Source organism: Anolis sagrei, chromosome 5 (genome assembly GCF_037176765.1).
Source record: "Anolis sagrei isolate rAnoSag1 chromosome 5, rAnoSag1.mat, whole genome shotgun sequence".
NCBI classification, from domain to species: Eukaryota; Metazoa; Chordata; class Lepidosauria; order Squamata; family Dactyloidae; genus Anolis; species Anolis sagrei.
In genome coordinates this window covers 178,659,287-178,680,447 of record NC_090025.1, presented here as the reverse complement: position 1 = coordinate 178,680,447, position 21,161 = coordinate 178,659,287, and the positions used below count along the sequence as shown (strand labels likewise).

The window sequence follows — 21,161 nt, the reverse complement described above, 5'->3', positions numbered from 1 at the left end:
CTTTTCTTCACTGTAGAAAATTTAAATTCAAATATCTCAAAGCAATTAAGATGGAATATTTTTATATATGCCATAAGACTGCACAATAATCTTAAATTTGAGGTCCAGATGATAATACTGTTCCAGTAATTTACAGCTGAAATGAGCCCTTCTTTGCTCACTTACCATAAAATCGATCAAACTGCTGAAGCTGAATGGGTCACACCTATCCAGAACTTAAGGGCACTGTGGGGATAAAGCTTTGCTGTTATGCACAAAGCAATGCCTTTATTATGAGTAAGTCTGAAAGCAAATGAGGTAGTTTGCATAATGACTTTGTAGCAGAGATGAGATCCCTTGTTACCTGCAGTTGCTGGGAGCTGTCATTAAGATTGTCCTCCCGTCGCCTTGCTTCTTCCAGCATCTGTGCACTTTTCTTCTTCTCCACTTGTTCTTTATGTTTCAGGTTTGCTACCTTTTTATTCTGATCTTTAATTTGCCTGTAAAGAGGGAAAGTAATTATTCGAGCAAATACCAACTAAATTTGACAACATCAGTTAACTGAAGCATTTTCATACTCAGAGCAGATATCGTCACTTGTCAAGCTTTAATGAATATTCTCAGGTGATAACTGATTTCCTGGAGGATTTCTCTATCAAGATTATGGAAACAAGAATGATTGACAACTTGGAAATAGAGGGAGAAAACGTGGAGGCAGTGACAGACTTTGTATTTCTAGGTGCAAAGATTACTGCAGACGCAGACTGCAGCCAAGAAATCAGGAGACGCTTACTTCTTGGGAGGAGAGCAATGTCCAATCTCGATAAAATAGTGAAGAGTAGAGACATCACACTGGCAACGAAGATCCACATAGTTAAAGCAATGGTATTCCCCATAGTCACCTACGGATGTGAGAGCTGGACCATAAGGAAGGCTGAGCGAAGGAAGATAGATGCTTTTGAACTGTGGTGCTGGAGGAAAGTTCTGAGAGTGCCTTGGACCACAAGAAGATCCAACCAGTCCAAACTTCAGAAAATAAAGCCCAACTGCTCATTGGAGGGAAGGATATTAGAGGCCAAGATGAAGTACTTTGGCCACATCATGAGGAGACAGGAAAGCTTAGAGAAGACAGTTATGCTGGGGAAAATGGAAGGAAAAAGGAAGAGGGGCCGACCAAGGGCAAGATGGATGGATGGCATCCTTGAAGTGACTGGCTTGACCCTGAAGGAGCTGGGGAGGTGATAGCCGACAGGGAGCTCTGGCCCAGCCCAGGTCCATGAGGTCACGAAGAGTTGGAAATGACTGAACGAATGAACAATAACATTTCTCTATCAGAAGTTCTAAAAATTTACTGTAATTTCTTCTTCTTTATTTCTAGTCGTCATCGACTTTAGTAATTTATACCACCTTGTTTTGTTACAAAAAATCTACATGTATTATTGCTTCTGTAACTGAAAACATTTTTGTTTGCTTTGTACTTTTTCCATTCTAATAGCAGCTTCTAATGCATATTATAAAACCATGCCCTATCAATATAGTTTACACTTTTATTTATTGTGTCAGAAGCGAAATGAGGGTGTAGTTATAATGTATTTTAAAAAGAACACAAACAAAGTTTAAGAAAACTTGGCATTATACTAGATTTCCTTTGACCAGAAGCTGGCCACCTGGAGTGACTCTGGTGTCACTGTGAGAAGTTTCTCCATTGTGCATGTGGCAGGACCCAGACTGTATTGTAGTAAGTGGTCCTTGGTTTGCTCTTCTCCACATTTGCATGTCGAGAACTCTACTTTGTAGTCCCATTTCTTAAAGTTAGCTCTGCATCACATGGTGCCAGAGTGCAGCCTGTTCAGTACCTTCCAAGTTGCCCAGCCTTCTGTGTGCCCGGGGGGAGTTTCTCATCCAATTGAGGTTCTGGGTTTTAACCTGCCAGTTTTGGACTCTCACTTGCTGAGGTGTTTCTGCAAGTATCTCTATAGATCTTAGAAAGTTGTTTCTTGATTTAAGACGCTGGTGTGCTGGCTGATATCCAAACAGAGAATGGGCCGGAGATGTCACTGCCTTGGTCCTTTCATTATTGGCTGCCACTTCCTGGCGGATGTCAGGTTGCGCAATACCGGCTAAACAATATGATTTCTCCAGTGGTTTAGGGCGTAATAATGTGGCATGTCTCATTAAGAGACACATCCACTGTTTTAACGTGGTGAAATATATTCAACACTGGGCATGCAGCAGAACAGCAAAGCGCACTGTCTCTGGTTGTGATCCCCAGGTTGTGCCAGTCAGTTTTCGCATGATATAATTTTTAGCACCCACTTTTTGCTTGATAATCCAGCAGTGCTTCTTGAAAGTCAGAGCATGGTCCACAGTAACTCCCAGGTATTTTGGTGTGCTGCAATGCTCCAGCGGGATTCCTTCTCAGATAATCCTCAGAGCTTGAAATGCTTGTGTGTTTTTAGGATGAAAAGCACACATCTGCATTTTAGATGGATTAGGAATCAGCTGGTTTTCCATGTAACAGGCAGTAAGAGCACCTAAAGCTTCAGTAATTTTTAAATGATTGACCCAAAGTAATATGAGAGATTATTACCCAAATCTGGATATTTTCAGATAATTAAAAAAAGACAAAAAATCCTCAAATTGGTAAACTGAACATGACAAAACAAGCAGTTACAGCAATTTTAATCTTTTTTTGAAACCTGAAAACTGGACTGTAGGGATGCAAAAGCATTATCAGAAAATGGAACCGAAAAATATTTTAGCTTCTAGGGAGGCTGCTGGCAGTCAATGGAGCCAATGCTGAGCTAGACGGAAGAGGCGTTTGACTTGGTATAAGGCATCTTCCTGTGTAGGGGAAGGTTAAAGAGTCCAGCTGTTTTGTAATATAATATATTATGCAAAATATGCATTAAGGGTAGCACCAGCCAAAAGGGTCCTAGCTAATAGTTAAAGTACAGTATCTTCCAGATGTTCTACAACCCAAGGTTCTTTCTTTCATGACACGTTTCTGAAACACAATAGTAACACAGAGTGCATCGAATAAATTTGGGTGACCATGTTAGTATCCTGTTGCAAGTATAGTGTTCAAGATATGTAACACTGCTACAGTCATGTGTGGATCCATCACTATAGAGGGGCCTTCTGAATACCCCCTTTTGAAATACCCACACAGAGAAAACAACAAGCAAGCCAGAACAAGCAAGTCTCTGATACAATGAAGTTTAAGAACTGATTGTTTAAGATAAGTGAGACTTTAAAAGCTATCAGCCAAAGAATGACGATTAAACTGTTCAACATTAGCCATTTAGATACCCTTTGATTATATGTTCTTTTGACCTTGTTTGCTTCAGCAGATGACCCAGAGAAGATTAGGGTCCTGTCTGCATCCCATCTGTTCTGTTTACAGTTAATTGAAGAAGTTTGACATTAAAGACGCAGAAGACTGTTCTCTCTGCGATTATGCCATCTATGGAACAAAACTGGAAGTGTAAGTTTTATATCACTCCCTCTAGTTCAAATTCAGACAAGAGACTCCTGTGAGAATCAGTTTATTCCATGTATCTATTACAGTATATATTATCAAGATGGCAATAAGGGATTCACAGTAATAAATGTTTAAACATGTTACTGTTCGATATGACAGACTACTTTTGCAGAACAGTCAGGAAACATTAATTTTACAAGATACATAATCCCTCACTAGGTTCTCCTCATCTCTCTGCTGTCAACCAACGCATTGTGTTTTATCAATGAACTGCTTTATAAAAATATTAGTACTTTTCTGTTAACCCAGAGAATGTTTTAATTTATATTATGTTCCAGATCAGATTTCTAATACATCCAAGCACTCTATTAGCTACTATTTACTAGCTATAAATTCAATGACCATAAAAATTGCTCATTGTATATTCCAGATGAGTTCTATGTGATATAATCAGAATCTTGGATGATCCAGGATGGCTTGAAAGATAATGAAAAAATACTCTAAAAATTATAAACAAACACACACACACACATACACTATCACTTTTACTGCATTGCATAGATTTTAGCATGTAGTCACCCTTGCTTGGAAACATCTTTCTTCCTAGATATATTCAGTGAAATCACTAGACCAAATATATCTGTGTTTATCAGAGCATATATGGGTGATTAAAAGATATATAATCACCTCCCAAATCTTTTTTTCACACAACGAAAGATAGATTTGCAGACACTGTCACCTTTGAAATGCATTTTGTAGTCTCTACCTTCAGATATTTATATGGCTTTCCCCTAATTATATCCCGAAAGAAAGGCTGCACTCTCTAAGGCAGGGTTTCTCAACCTTCCTAATGCCACGACCCCTTAATCCAGTTCCTCATGTTGTGGTGATATCCAACCATAAAATTATTTTCGTTGCTACTTCATAACTAATTTTGCTACTGTTATGTAATGTAAATATGTGATATGCAGGATGTATTTTCATTCACTGGACCAAATTTGGCACAATTATTATTATTTACAGCATTTATATATGGCTTTTCTCACCCCTAGGGGGACAAATAGCCGATACGCCCAAATCTGAATACTGGTGGGGTTGCGGGGATTGATTTCGTCACTTGGGAGTTGTAGTTGCTGAGAGTTACAGTTAACCTACAATCAAAGAGCATTCTGAATACCAACGATGGAACTGAACCAAACTTGGCAAAAGAACTCCCCTGACCAACAGAAAATGCTGGAAGGGTTTGCTGGGCACTGATCTTGAGTTTTGGAGTTGTAGTTCACCTACATCCAGAGAGCATTGTGATGGATCTGGACCAAACTTGGCACGAATACTCATTATGCCCAAAAGGAAACACTGGTGGAGTTTGGGGGCGGGGGATAGACCTTGACATCTGGGAGTTGTAGTTGCTGGGATTTATAGTTCCCCTACAATCAAAGAGCATTCTGGACCCCATCAACGATGGAATTGGGCCAAGCTTTCCACACAGAACCCTGTGTTTTCTGTTGGTCTTTAGTGACCCCTCTCACACCCCCTTGCGACCCCCACAGGGGACCCAACCCCCAGGTTGAGAAATGCTGCTCTAAGGTATATACCCCATGCCTTTATTGACCATATATTTTGAAAAAGTAAAATTTACTTACAAATATTATTCAAAGAACAGACTAATTTTCTCATTTTCTCTAAATCCCAATCCAGGAGGGCTGATATTGACAACAGTTAATTTAGTATTGCAAAAATGAATACTAGCAAGTTCAAATAGCCAATTTGGAGTCCCGTTTGTGAGGTTTCGCCACAAGTCCTCATCATTTTCTTACACAGCTTTTCACTCTTCCATGGCATTTATAAGACAAGGTAACTAATGCCAATGAAAACAGTTCTTATTCCTATAAAAGTCATGAAAATATAACTAGGCTGTTGTATGTGTGCCAGCAAGAAGCCCCAAATGGGTTTTCAAGGAGGGGTGGGTGGATTTTATTTCCTGAAACCAGGAAACTCAGGTCTTAAAAACAAATTCCATGTAGAGATAAGTATAGAGGAAGGGAAAAGGAAGTAGAATTGAAAACTGAGAAGTGAGGAGAGCAAAAGTCAACTTTGTACCTAACCCTTAAAACAGGTCTCAAGGGAGTTCAATGGCATAGATCAGATTTAGAAGTTAATTAATTTCTAAAGCTCTCCTTATTTCTTGTCTTATTATTTCAACAGTCTTTATTGTACAAGAGAAGTAGATCACAAACTTCAAGAAACTATCTTTAACCTTCCATGCCTTCAATATCCTAAATCCTCCATTGTTGGTATCTACTGAGTATCTACATAACTCCTGAGCTATTTTAATCTTCTAAGTCTCATGGATCTTCGGCACCATATCTGTCCACAGCTCCTTCTTTTCACATATTTTGTGTCTAAACCCACACTTCCAGTGATTCTAAAAGTTTACAATTTAACTGTTTTGTTTTTTTTAAAAAAAACACCATAATTATTGTTTGTGTCTATTTATTTATTTCATTTATATACCACTTTTCTCCTCAGGGGGTTTCAAGTGGTTGCCAATCAATTCATGGCAAAAATTCAATGCCTTACAACGTGTGTGTGTGTGTGTGTGTGTGTGTATTAAAACCTGGTATAAAAAAGCTATAAAATAAAACTATAAATTAAATTAAACCATATTAAATATTAAAACATATTAATTTAAAGTAATAAAATCACAAATCCAGAAGCTGAAATTTGAGGCCTTTCCAAGAGTCAATTACACGTAATCCTGTATGTTTTTTCATTGCTTACTGCCCAAAGGCTTGGTCCCACATCCTTATCTTTACTTTATTTCTGAAGACCAAAAGAGAGGGCGCTGATCTAATTTCAGCAGGGAGGGAATTCCAGATGAGGGACCACCACTGAGAAGGTCCTGAGTCTCATCCTCACCAGTCATGCTTGTGAAGGAGGTGGGACTGAGAGCAGGGCCTCCCCGGATGATCTTAACCTCCTAGATGTCCCATGGAGGGAGATACGTTCAGACAGATACATTGGGCCAGAACCGTTTAGGGCTTGTAGGCTATAAAGCCAGCACTTTGAATTCACATCCATTCACACCTTGAACCCCATGTTGAGAGAAAAGTAGGATACAAATTCAATACATTAAAACATTAATATAACGCTTCCACCAATAAGTTGACCATTTTAAGAAACACAGTCTGGTTTTACATGTGTCATATAAAAACAACTCCCATTAAGTACTTCTAACAAAATCTTCTAGTGTAAGAAACACAAATGAAAGCCACTTACAACGCAGAATGAGGCATTTACAACACTTATGGTAAGAGTGCTTATGACAATATAGCAAATTACTTCAGCACATAGCAAAGTCAGTCTTACAATCTGATTCCAAAGCATGCCATCTTTCTTTTACACTGGTGTTGAAAAAACTCAACATTAGGAACCCATATGCTTTTTGCTGGAATACGTAAATTTGGATTTATTTTTGAACCGGGTAATACAGAAAACAAAACAGTCATATGTGCATACAAATTATTTGCCAATAAAATGATTGGTCAGATATGTTATAATAATCTGATAAATGTATGTTTAATCAAAAAATTAGAAGAACTTTTTTTTCAATGAATGGCATTGTCCAACTATCTATTTGTTTACTTCAGGATATGTTAACTTGAAGATATATTGTATTTGAAACATTTCACATAAACATGAGAAATAAAACACAGTGCTTCATTCATTTCTCTTTAACATATAGCTTTCCCTGTCTCTAAATAATTTCTCACTAGATTCTTCCAAATTACGAACAAGTAACAATACAAATTCTTGGAAATTTATTCAAAATAAAAGTGAAAATATTAAATTTGATTTGGTAGTTCAAAGAAGTGTAATTTGCTGAGTATGGCCCAGAATGATTACTGTCTTGTGTTTCGACTTTCAGAAACAAACTAAAAGGAGTTGAGAATAAAAGAAATATGATTCTTGGAACTGAAACTGCTACACTATTTTACTTTTTCCTATCTTTGCAGGGAGTATAATCTATCTATTTTGATTCTTGTGCCCTAAACACACAAGATTTATAGACAAATTTGCTTAGATTTGCACTAACATGGCTACTGTTGTTGACAGAGATCCAATGAATGTATCTTTGGACACTATGCATATTACAGCCCTAATATGTTTGCGGAGCCTACGGATATATACAAAAATCTTAAAGGGGTTAAAAGCAGCCACCAATTTCCTAGATCATAAAAGTGGCCAGCGGGGGAAGAGGTTGCCTAAATGAGGCAGCAACAAATCCCTCTTTGTAATAAGTCTGTCTAAAGGAAGCAGTGGTTAAAACAGTTTCTGAAAAAGCCCACTCTGATAATCCCCATTGTACTGGATTATTTATCATTAGTCAGTCCCTCCAAAAACTGAGTCTTAAGGAATATACTGGAACACATGGTAGCCCCTAGTTCTAACAGTTCCTGGATGAGACTGCATCCACAATTTATTGTGTAATGCAGATTGTTTGGGTTGCTTTTCTGGATGTAATAAACCAAAACAGAAAAGTGCTTTATTGTGGCTCTATTAGATTGCTAAGTACTTCCAATAACCTTAAGCCATGATTTCTTTCAGGGCTATCTCTTTTAAAATCGATCTTAAAGGTATGAATTGGCTTCCTCTTAGTGGCACGTACAGGCACACATCAAATCATACTCCTATATGTCTCTTTTGGACTATATAGAGACTGTTGTTGTTTCTATATTTATTTATATCAAAATCCAAATTCAGCAAAAGAAAGTGTACATTTTCCTCTGTTGTTAGTTACGATAGTCTAGAGCAGACGTTCCCAAATTTTTCGGTCATGGAATCCTTCAGAATACATTTCTTGTCTGTAGAACCATGACTTTATCCCTGAATTTTACTAAGTGTTGTGAATCCACAAATATTTTCCTTTTTTCATCTACTCCTATTGCCTGAGGGTTTTGTATAATGTAGTAGATTTGGAAATAAAGAGAAAACACCTTAAGTGTACCCACAAAAGTGAGTTAGCCTTGAAACGAATGAAGGAGTAGCGGTATTTTAGTATTTACAAAATGAAGAACCTTCTGGATGTTGCTACAAAAGCCAAGAGAGCAGTAGTAAGAACTTTCTCAGAACTTCCATAAGTTTTCTCAGATGCCAGGCTGTTATAAAACAACTTTGATTGGCGAGCAGGTTTTTGGAGATAACACGCACACCTGCTTCCTTTGCATTAGAGATAACTGAATAGTTGGCCTTGTATGGTTTTATTTTTAAATCCATTTCAATTTTAGTTTTAGGGTTTTTTTGTGGAATCCCTATTATGCTTTTGCGGAAACCTAGGGTTCTGTGGAACACAGTTTGGAAACTGCTGGTCTAGAACAGTCGGTTCCAACCTTTGGTCTTCCAAGTGTCTGAAACTTCAACTCTCAGAAATCTGAGCCCACTTGCCCAACAGTCAGGAATTCTGGGAGCTGAAGTCTCAAATGTCTGGAGTACTGAAGTTGGCAACCACTGATCTAAAGAGATATCAGTGCAGGTTTAGGTCACTCCCTTCCTTGACAATGTGCAAACTGCGGAAAGTATGCAATAAAAAACAGGTAATAAAATTTCAAATCTATTAGCAACAGGAAAGACTTTTCTTTGGTTTGGGATTCTAACATGTTAATTGACAACAGAAATAACATCTTAGACAAAATGTAAACATGTGACTTCAACACTGTGACTTTTCTTCTGTGAGATTTTTAGCATCTTTCCATGATGAAAAAACCAATTAAGCTTCAAAATCTTGCATGCTGATTTTTTCCCAACATGTTATGAAAGCAAAGTTCCTTGGCCAGCAAATTACAATGCCATTATTCCATCTTAAACATTTAAAGAAACAAAGCTTTTAAAGAAATGAAAATATTGGTCTTAAGATGCCACTTGATTATTTGTATTCCACCAAAGCAGTTATGTTTAAGATATCGATAAAACATACTAGTACTGAAAAATGTATTTTAGAAATAGAAACTATTTATATGTATAGAAAACCAGTTGTAAACTTTCCTCTTGAGAACAGATATGACTTTTTCAATTAGAGCCTTTACACCATTTCCTTTTTTACAAAACTCTCTGACAATTATGCCATTTCACTGCAAGCCTATACCACATGCTTTAGGGCAAACACATGTTCAGTATTGCTTGCGTCTAGCTGGTGAAATGTGATAAGATCTCTTTCCTGCTGGCTTCTTACTCAATCTGAAATTAAAGCACTGTTTTGCTTGGATTTTTAAAAAAATTATCCTTTATAGTCTTTTGCTCTAGAGTATTGCAGACTCGACTGGAAACATACCTGGCTAGCAAAACACTGGGAATTGCCAGCCCTGCCTTCCATATTTCACCATCCTCCCCCATATGGCATTAATAAAGCCACAAGCTGAATTTTCTGAGGTTCTGTGGCATACACAGGATATGAATTACTGTAACAATGTGTTTTTAATTTTTCTCTCACTAGAGGCAATGAAATCAGGTAATGTTACTGTTATTCTTGCTTCCCAAATTTATCCACCTCTATACATGGGTAAGTGGAGTTATTACCAGTGAGGATACTGATCAATAACTCAACATGAGCTTTTGTTGTTAACTTGCTTATACAAGTTTTTTTTAGAACAGAAGTAACTTCCTTTTGCTTATTTGTGCAACTAATAAAAGAAACTTATTCATCATTGATATATGGTAACATTCACAATGGTCTAAACTGTAGACAATCAAATTTTACAACCATCCAATATTAACCACTTTTGATAGATCGCTCCATTCCAAAAGACAATTTTGAATTTATGCCAGACTCAGAAGCCTCCTCCTTTTCCTATCACTGCAACATGAACATTCAAAATAATTCAGCACACAACAACAACAACAACAACAACAATAATAATAATAATAATTTTTCTTTAGCAGTTCCTTTGAAAAAAATGTAGTATTCATCTAGCATTCCTCTCATACAATGGATCTCATTAAACTGCTTTTACAACTACTATGGCCTATGAATTGTGAGTAAGGACAGCAAAGAAATTTATTAAAGACAGAGACAATTTTAAAAGAGAATAAGACACGCAAGCAAACTAGTTGACTTTCTAATGATCAGGTTGGTGTAAGATACTATTTAGACAGTTGTGCAATTGTAAAGAAAGGTTAATTAGGATTCTTTAATAAAATTTACTTCTTGTTCTTATCATCAGGCAAAAAGTAGAAAATCTGAATTTTGGACAAGGTAAGGAGCCGTGGTAGCACAGCAGGTTAACCTGCTAACTGCAGAAAACTTGCTGACCAGAAGGTTGGCAGTTCAAAGCCACGGGCCAGGGTGAGCTCCTGCTGTTAGCCCTAGCTTCTGCCAACCTAGCAGTTCGAAAATGCACAATGTGAGTAGATCAATAGGTACTGCCTCAGCTGGAAGGACAACAGGCTCATCAACAAGAGCACCTCCCCATGTTCTGAGCTGAGCATCGCCTCCAGATGCCGAAGATGGAAAGGGAAATCTTAGCCTTTGTTTGTATTGTATGTCATTGTTGTTTCTGTATAAAAGGCATTGAATGTTTGCCTTTATATGTGTCTACTGTAATCCACTCTAAGTCCCCTTGTGGGGATAGAATGGAATATAAATAAAGTGTATTACTGTTATTATTATATCCTTAAATTAACATACTGACCTTGAAGTGAAGCTGAAGCAAGCAGCAATTCCAGGAGAAGGAAATGTGAAAGAGAAAGTTAGAGAAAAGATTAGTGAGAATATGCCCTGAAGTTAACACATCAAGAAAAGTGACAGAGGAGTAGCATGGCATCAGAAATAAGGCAAGAACAGAAGGCAAAGCGCTTCAGTCAAAATCCAATGTTTTGGTAAGCTTCCCATCAGCAAGAATCCCCTAATTAGATTACACCATGTTACACACAAGGAGTACTAAAAAAGACCCTTCTCTTTGACTTCACCCCACTCCCCCCCCCCCCAACATAGCAAATGGAAATCCTAAAACCTGTGAGGCTCACTCTGGAAAATAACTAGCTGTTGTTTGAAGGAGTATGTTTGTAACATATTATTTATTATTAGACATTAACATGGGGTTATTTCTGGGAATTGTTCAAGATTCCTTATATACCCAAATGATCTTAACATAAAAATGCAAGCCTTCTTATGCTGCTCGTAAAATGTTAAGAAAATCTAAGAGTGAACACTTCACAGTTAAGGAAATGAGGGTTCACTGGGCTGACATCCTTAAGTTACCTATAATCAAACTTTGTACCATGAGGTACAATCTAAAAACAATAATGAATATGTTGCTCCTCAATAGTTATATCCACTGTCACAAAGCAGTAGGTGTGCTAAAGATTTCTACTGGACATTACTGTAAAGTTATGTGCCCCATGGGTTTATTATTGCCCTTTTGGTATTCACTCTAATGCCCATCCATGGTCAATTTCACTGATAAATTGAAGATCAACAAGAAAATGTTCTAAGAAGATGGCATCAATTTATAAGGTTATCATATATCTTTTTGTTTTGCAAGTGGCAGACCAAGTTTTATAATGGTGGGACACATGATCCCTAAACAGGAACACAGTCATAATTTTAACACGTTTCTGTTATTCCTGTTCAATTAACACTCTGCATCGCCATATTGCTTGCTGGAAATAAATAACTCAATGACATTTATATGCTCAGACAACCGAGGCACCACATGAATTGGCTCTATTTTAAACATGTTTCATTTGAAAAAAGCAAACACCACTAAGAGCCTTACAGAACATTAAAGGCTAAGAAGTTTTAATTGGCATAGGTTACATATGATGAAGTAGACTGGCGTTATGCCAAATGAAACCTGTAGGTGTTTAAGGTGTCAAAAGGCCCTTTATTGTTTTTGCTGCAAGAGATGAACATGACTAACCCCATCCCATTTTTTTTAGAGAACAGTATTTCTGAAATTAAATGTTTGGATTAAATTCTTTGTTCTCTTAGTGGTTCTTTGTCTCTTAACCAATATTACAGAAGAGATTCTTACTACATATATTTCCTAGGGACTGGTCAACAGGAATCACATTGACAAATTAACTAAAAACAGTATGAAGTTGCTATGTAAAATTTAGAATAATCAGGATCCATCATTTCCAGATACTTCTGAGGTTGAAAGCAAACAGATTTTATAAAGTAGCACTGTATGCATAAGCTATCTTAGATTTACAACTCACTTGAGACTGGTATCAGTCTAAAATTATTTTGAAATCTTAATGTACTGGGGAAAAGCACACAAAGAATGAACAGTAGGTTACACAGATGGAAGATATTTCTAGAAAAAAGGCACGTCTCCTTTGAATGGCAACAGGAACATTATCTTTATCTACCAAAGACAGACTATTAGGAAAATAGGAAGGCTCCAGGGGAGAAAATGATTTCTCCCAGTTTGGGTGGTAGGGGTTCTAAATCTTTCCAGTTGTCACAAGAAATAACTAATTTATTTACTTATCAAAGATTTCAGATAACAAAACAATGACTAGTTTAACTCTAAAAGCCTATTTATTGTTAACAAGACAATAATAACAAATTCATAACATTGTTGATCACTTCATATTTCTATAACATGCTTAAAACAGCAGTATAGCATAGAGGCATTTTGTAGTTACATCAACTACGGGCACATCTTCCCTTTTAAAGCCTACATCAGTGAAATTGACTTAAACAGAAATGAATAACCAACTTCCACAAACAAAGCAGGCCTAAGCAAGCAATAGGTAAAATAATAGAGCAAATCTTATTGAAAACTAATTTGCTTCAAGCACATGCATGCAACATTCATTCTTTGCAACATTTAGAAGCAGCTACTTTTCTAAACCTTAAGAGCTTGTACCTTTGACACAATATTTCACATTTGGGAGTGAAAATAGTATAGTGGGAATATAAACATATTTCTCAATAATGTTTGGTTGATGTTCAAAAATTTCATCTTATTTTAATATTACAACATGAAAGAACATGTTTTTGTTCAAACAGGAGGGTATTCACAGTACAACACTTTGGAATTATCTTTTCCAGTTGTCCTGGTGCAGCATTTTACATTTATTTTGCCTGCACAGAAAAAACTAATGGCCAGCAATATGACTAATACATAGCCAAACACAACCTTTTCTTGACAAATCACTATTTTCAACCATCCAATTAAGTCTATTGACTCTACAGTTCAATACATTATATTATATTGTGATCAACACAAAGCTTAGCATGTTTTAATCGCATATTCTTTAAATTCCAAAGTTTCAAACACTTTTTCATGCCCATTAAGAATGTATCATTCCACTCTTCTAATCAGAACTACTTACCTTGCACTGTAGCCACTGAAGAGAGCCCATCAAAATTTATGACTATCTTTTTAGTGCAGAGTGGCAAGGGTGTTTTAGCACAACAGCGACTGAAGAGTATTACTAAGATTATCTTTTTAGCTTTTCCGTTAAAAATTAGCTAGATTTATTTATTCTTGAAATAAAAATTATGCACTAAACAATAACCTATGCTTAATAATAATAATAATAATAAATTCCACCTCCATCTCCCCAAAGGGACTCGGGGTGGCTTACATAGGGACCAAGCCCAATATAACCAAAAGTTACAAGTAAACACAATTAAAAACATATAACAGTAAAATGTATTAAAACAGTAAAACGAATAAAATGTAAGACATCATAAAATAAAAACAAACAACTAGTAGCCGAGAAAAGTGGGCGTGTGCAGATTAGTGACTAATACGGCAGGACAAGGGCTTGTGCTAACACAAACTGTAGGGTCGGGGCTGGGAATAAAGTGCTGGAGATTCAATCAGAAGATTAGGGCTAGGCAGACTTAATCAGTAGCTAAACCATTATTCAAAGGCACATTGGAACATCCAAGTTTTCAAGTGTTTCTGGAAGGTGGTCAGAGTGGGGGCTAATCTAATCTCCCTGGAGAGAGAGTATTCTGAAGCATCTGAATACACTGGCATTCTAATAGGAAAACTTACAGAAATATAAATCTAGAAAAGGAATGGGATTTTTAAAAATGCAACTTATTTTGAAATGTTGACCTTTCGACACATCTAATGTTTTCAGTAGCACACCAGAATCATAGAATATTATTGAAGTGCAACTGATGAGTACATGCAGAGACACAAACTATTCACTAGAGCAAATCCCAAGAAAAAATGGCAGCCAGTTAGCAGAAAGCAGCATGCCACCAGCAAGAAACATTGCTTCATAAGAAACTCACTTTCCTAAAAAGTCCCATACAAACCCACCTACAGGCTGGGGTGCAGGGACATACACCTGGCATGGAGAGGACAGTCTATGCGAGGTATGCCTTTTGGGAAGAAGCATTGCGAAAGAAACCACAAGTGCAAAAGAAAACCAGAGAGCATAAAAGACACAGAAAGAGGGGAAACCACAAAAGAAACATCAATGAAACATTAGATGACTGTGGGATGACAACACAGAAGTTAGTAAGAGGATCTGGGGAACTAGACATTTGATAAATGAACATAACTGCATAAAAAGAAAACAAATCACTGAACTGCATACAAAGAAATCAAATCACAAATCAGGTGTGAGTTCCTTCAAAATGAACTACAATCTTTAGAAGGGCTTTTCACCTGGTTCTCAAAAGTTAAGCCATTAGCTTACTGGAGAGTAGATTGTTCTGGACACATTTACATTTGATGTCAAAGTAAGTCAGCTCTTTTCACCATTAAATTTCTTCTTCACTATTTATTCTTCATGTTATCTTCCTAGCATTCTTTTGTTATTACACTGCCACCTCAGTATCTGCTAGAGTTTGGGTCTAAGACCTCCTTGTATATAAATCCCTTATATATAAATTGGGAAACAGCTCAAACTGCCAGAGAGAGCCTGTGGATCTGTGAAATGGCAGGAGTCTACAACAGGATACGTCTACGCAACAACATAGTACTCGGTGCACAGTAAAATCAATATTTGCCTTTGGATTTTTTTTCTGAATATTTGTGAATTGTGGTTGGTTGAATCCATGGATGCAGAACCCATGGACAAGGAGGGCTGATTGTATAAAAAATATTCTAGATGTTTGGACCAGAAATATCCTTGATTTCAGATTTTTTCAGATGGTGGAAGGCTTGCATATACATAATGAAGTATCTTGGAGATGGGACCCAAGCCTAAATATGAAATGTACTTATCTTTCATATACAGTGTTCCCTCAGTACTTCGCGGTTCGCTTTTAGCGGACTACTGTTTTGCGGGTTTTTGAAAATATTAATATAAAATATAAAATATTATGTCCAGTGGAGGCCAGGGACCCTGGAAGTATGAGGCGTGGTGGAGAAGGTCTGCCTCCTTGGCCTGCTGCTGCCTGTGTGGCTCTGGAGGCTCTGCAGGGGTCTGTGGAGGCCAGGGAGGCAGGCAGGTGCCCTTGGGATGGGCCAGGAGGCGGGTAAGGAAGCTCGGGTAAGAAAATAACATATAAATTAATGTATAAAATTAAAATTAATATGGAATCCCTACTTCACGGATTTTCACTTATTGCAGGTGGTCCTGAACGGAACCCCCACAATAACTGAGGGAACACTGTACACTGTATATACATAGTCCAAAGTTATATATGCTATTTTTGATCATTTTGTGCAAGAAATAATGGATTTTGGAGATTTTGGAACTATGAATAACCTGTGTTTTTTTGTGAGAAACAGTTGCAGGCCCCCTGAATAACTTACTCAGCTTGTTAATTTTTTCCTTTCATGAACTGAATGCTTTGAGGAGAGGAACAGTTAGGCTAGCTCCTATTTGGTCAAGCTGCTTTCAGCAGCTAAATTAGTTTTACTATTAAGTATCCAGACTATTAAGTATCAAGAGCTCCTTAGTTAAGCATAATCCACTGAGTACAAAGCACTAGATGGAGTGATCTATCAAATCAGGTGTAGTTCAGCCAATTAATGGCATGAAGATAGTTCGCAGTCTATGACTGGCAAAAGGATATAACATCTAGAATGTTTGCAAGAGTTATGTATTCAGGTCATTTCATTTCTATTTTGAATGTGTTACATTGCCTTTTTATTTAAGAGGCACATTTCGACCTTTAAATTCCTAATTAGTTTAGTACCATATCAACCGAAGGATTCCCAGCATCTGTTTAAATCTGCTCAAGCATTAAGAGATTCCATATTTTGGCCCATTAGTGAAAGCTACTAGACCGCAATCAGGATTTTCTCAGCAGAGGATCCAATTCCCAGGACTCTCTCACTAGGGAAATATATATGGCCCTGCCACTGCTGGCTTTAAAATATCTCTATGGACAAGTTTATTGTGTACTGCATTAGGCTCTTCAAAAAAATCTGTTTCTGCCTACTGCTGCTGTTTTTCTTCAATTCTATTGTTGATTGTAATTTTGTTTTCACATTTTATAATCCAGAAGGTTGCTCTATGAGGGTAGTAGGCCCTGGGCGAGAAGCAAAAGTATTTTTTTTAAATAGAACTATTTCTTGAATGACTTAAGGATTTGAGTATTTTGCCACAAAATACTATGCTCGAGAAAAAGATATGGATTGTTTTTTCTTGTTGTCATCTACAAGTTAGAAGGGTGGGGTAGGCAAGTTGAGATCTAAGAAAATGCAGTGTATTTTTCTTTCCCTGTAGTAGAAAGAACATGACATGGAGATATGCACAGAAGATCTGTTCTGTGTGCCCTATTACCAGCATGTTGGATGTCTAGTTACCAGCATGTAACTAGACCTCTGTCATGAATTTAGAGAATAATTTACTTCCACTGGGGAACGAATAAAGGAGACAGAAATGATAAGTTTCTTTCTGAGAGTAAAGTGGAGAAAAAGGCAGTGGAACTGCATGAAAGCTATATGGAAATATGCAGTCTTAAAATCTATTGTAGCAAACAAATCTTATTGAGAAATAGAGTAAGGCATTATTATTCTGAATTTCCAGTGTGATGTCAGAGTTGATCCTTCAGAAGGCTTTTCTATTGTTATTCATAATGGAAGTAATTTTTATTTAATTAATTTTTATCCCATATTTATTCCTACACAGAATTCAAAGAAGCTTATAAGCAATTAAGACAAAATACTATTAGAAATATTAATGAAAAGTTATAAGGCAACTAAACTAAAATTTTATTAAAAACTTCAGTTAAAAAAACACATTTAAAGCATAACAAAGTATAGATACATCACCTTCATAAAAAAAGCTCTACCTGCTAAAGTTCTGTCATAATGAAACCAAAGTTTTGCCTTAAAAAAAGGTTTTTACTTGTCTACAAAAAATCAGTAAAGATGAGGCCAACTGAACCTACCACATAAAGGGTTTCTGTAACTTAGAAGAAGCCACCAAGAAGGCTCTCTTCCATGTCCTCACCAAATGTGTATGAGATGGTGGTGGGACCGAAAGAAAGATTTCCAAAAGCAGATCTTAGAATATAGACAAGTTCACAGATGGAAATATGGTATTTAGGATAGTCTAGACCAGTGATTCTCAACCTTGGCCTACAACTCTCAGAAATCTCAACCAGTTTGCCATCTGTTAGGATTTCTGGGAGTTGAAAGCCAAAACATCTGGGGACCCACAGGTTGAGAACCACTGGTAGATCGAAGTCATATACAGGCCATAACCATGACTTTCAATTGGACCAGCAACAGATTCAGCATGGGAGTTATTTGCTCCCTATAACCAGGCATAGTCAGAAAACTGGACACAGAATTTTGAACCTGCTAGGCTTTCCAAATAGTTTCCAAAGCCAGTCTTGCATAGAATGTGCACAGGGCTATCACCAAAACCCTTACGTAAGAGCTCTAGAAAGTTCCAAATGATGCACTCTGCAGCTGCAGTTCATTTATTTGTGTCAGAAAGACCATGGAACGCAAACAAATGGCTGCTCTCTTGCTGTTTCATTCAAACCTGTTTCTACAATTTCAACTGTAATCTATTGTTAGCTGTTCAAATCTAACAGCAATATTCAGTATTACACAAATCCTCTTACTACAGAAAAATAGATCTAAGAAACTACACCACAAGAACGGTAATACAAAATGAAAATCCTTTTATCAAACCATAGGGTAGTATACTCTTATTTAATTTGGTCTCAACACATGCAGGCAGAATTAGTCCTTACTTCAAGTGGCATACAGAAGACAGGATGGAAATTTATTAACTACACTGTGGATACTATAATTCTATGAGTCTATTATCTGTACCTATCATACTACAGTAGCTACTAGAGGTTTTATAACAGAAGCACGTGTATTCAAATTAGTATTTCACTAAGTGTCTATTGTATAGGAATTCAGTAGATTTTTGCTCATACTAACTACAAAAACATCAGAAACAGTGGCATCTCTTTCTGATACTTCAAGTTTTTTAAAAAAATTAATAATGTAAGCAAAAATGTCTTAGCTTTAGAAGAAGCTTTTGTCTAGTCTTTGTGTCCCAAAATGCTATGCCCTTACCTTTCCAGTTCTGCTATCTTCTTATCTTTATCATTCTTCTCATTTTCCATCTCTTTCAAGATTTCCAATAGACGATCCACTTCAGCTTGAGCTTTACAGGACTCTTCCCGGTGCCGCATTACCTCTCGTTCCAACTGCTGGAATTGGTCACCCATCTCTGGACTGGACTTTGCTTCCAATGTTGCTTCATGAGCCTGCATAAAAAGATATTCCAACAGATGTTGTTCACATTCATAACAAAAAGTCTTCTGTACCAAAGACAGATGATAAAAAAAGTTTAGCTATATCAATGCAATGGTCTATTGACTATACAAAACTCTTTACAACTATGGCCAGCCAGAAGTCATCATGCTCTGTTCCGGGCTATCTAGAAGCAAGAGATGTTAAGGGAGTTACCTTATGTACTCATGTATAAGTCTAGAATTTTTAGTAAAAATCAACCCCAACAAACTAGATTAACTTATCCACAGGTCAATGCAAGTACTCTACTTAATTCTTATTTTTTTAAAGGAACTGTTCCCTTCTCTGAGGGGCAAAAGCAAGCCACCTAAAAGGCACAATGATCCTCTCTACTCTCTCGGCCGCCCTTTCTAAATGTCTGGGTGGGGAAATGGTGGATGAGTGGAGGGGCAGGGGTGGCTTTCTCTCTGTGGAATGACCCCCAAATTATCTATGGTCATATCAAAATCCGTATTTTGGCCCCCCAAACATGTCCTTGACTTATACACAAAATCAACTTGTACACAAGTATACATGAGACAGCCAGCATGGTGTAGTGGTTGGGATTTTAAACTAGGACACTGGAAACTAGGGTCCAAATCTCTATTTGGCCATAGCAACTTACTGGATGACCTTAAGCAAGTCATGTCCTCAGAAAAAGGCAAGGGCAAATTTAGCCTGAACAAAACTTACCAAGAAAATCATGTGATAAGTGAACCTTAGGATTACTGTAAAGTTGGAAACAAACTTCAAGGTTAATGGCACCACCACTACTACAACAACCACTGATTAACAACAGACTCAAATTTACATAGAAAAGTACTAGACACTATAAGATAACTGATTATGGATAAGTGAAATTTAAGTTCAAGTCATTATTCCTCCATAGTTTAAATGGCAAAAAACAAAACAATCACTGTTTTTTATATTAGTATTTTCTATATGAGTATTTATCTAGATTATTTTCACCACATAAACACTAGAGGAAAGAATGAAGAAAACTAATTACCCCACCTATATCTCATGCAACTCTCCAGAACCAAGCTAACCTAGAAACCAAGGGGTCAGAAAGTTCAAGACATGACCATGTTGGTCTGGAATATCTGTAGGCAAAGGAATCCTTTAGCACCTTAATCAATAAGAAAAAGAAGTTGATAGCATAAGCCTTCATAGGCTAAGTTTATTTCTCAGCTGCATAGAAAAGATTAACTTTATTGTCATTGTACATCATACAACAAAATTAAATGCCATCCCCAATAACATTATATACGTACAAATTATAAAAGAGGCACCCATTCTTCCATCGCATGAAGTGAGGTGCCTAGGAATAGATCTTTCTAAGCAGATGGTGTGTGGGAATAACAATACAAATGCAAAACTTGTGAAAGATAGGAAGGGAGATGGTGCCTAAAACTTAAAGCCAGGGAAAGTAGAGAACTTGTTAATGGTGGAGATTGTTATTGGAATGTAGTGTGATGCTGGCTGGGAACCAAAAAGCAATGTGATAAAGTGGCCAAGACAGCTTATGAGGCTTGGGTGTTAACCAGTGTTATAATATATGTAGGAAATCACTGTCACTATTCAATCCATTATGGATGGGCTAGGGCTTGAGGATACATAGTCAGACCTCTAGAATTATAGGTACAAGACACCCACCTCTGTGTGAAAGAGTTCTCTAGATTGATTTTACTATGGTCAACTTCTGTGAGAAGTTGGCACAGTGTCACCCTGGAGGGCCTACAAATGCTTACAGAAATTCTCTGCATGATTCCATGGTCAACTTCCAGTTTAGAGAGATGATACTTTTAAATTTGCATGTAGAGCAGCAGCTGAGGTGGTGGCAAATACAAGACTTCACAAATAATCAAATCTGCAAAGGCTTAAACTGCAAACATGGTGGAATCATTGCATTCCAATTCTGTTTTTCTTTTCTGTTTTAAGACACTTTGACTCTTTAAGAAACTTACCCAAATACCAACAAACATCATTAGCCTCAACACATGCAAGCA

At 37.0% G+C, this 21,161-nt stretch overlaps 1 protein-coding gene across 14 annotated transcripts in view; it reads right to left on the bottom strand.

Annotated features, from left to right (window-relative positions):
- ERC1 (ELKS/RAB6-interacting/CAST family member 1) overlaps positions 1-21,161 on the bottom strand; it is a 167,247-nt gene that overhangs the window by 86,829 nt on the left and 59,257 nt on the right. For 11 of the 14 annotated variants that reach the window (XM_067469263.1, XM_067469264.1, XM_067469265.1 and 8 more), the window contains 3 exons: positions 18,934-19,127; positions 11,149-11,160; positions 344-479 (listed from right to left, as the gene is read on the bottom strand). In XM_067469263.1, the coding sequence (XP_067325364.1) occupies positions 344-479; positions 11,149-11,160; positions 18,934-19,127 (342 nt within the window). The remainder of the gene's footprint in view (positions 1-343; positions 480-11,148; positions 11,161-18,933; positions 19,128-21,161) is intronic. The other 3 variants (XM_060776722.2, XM_060776726.2, XM_067469268.1) reach the window with 1 other exon arrangement.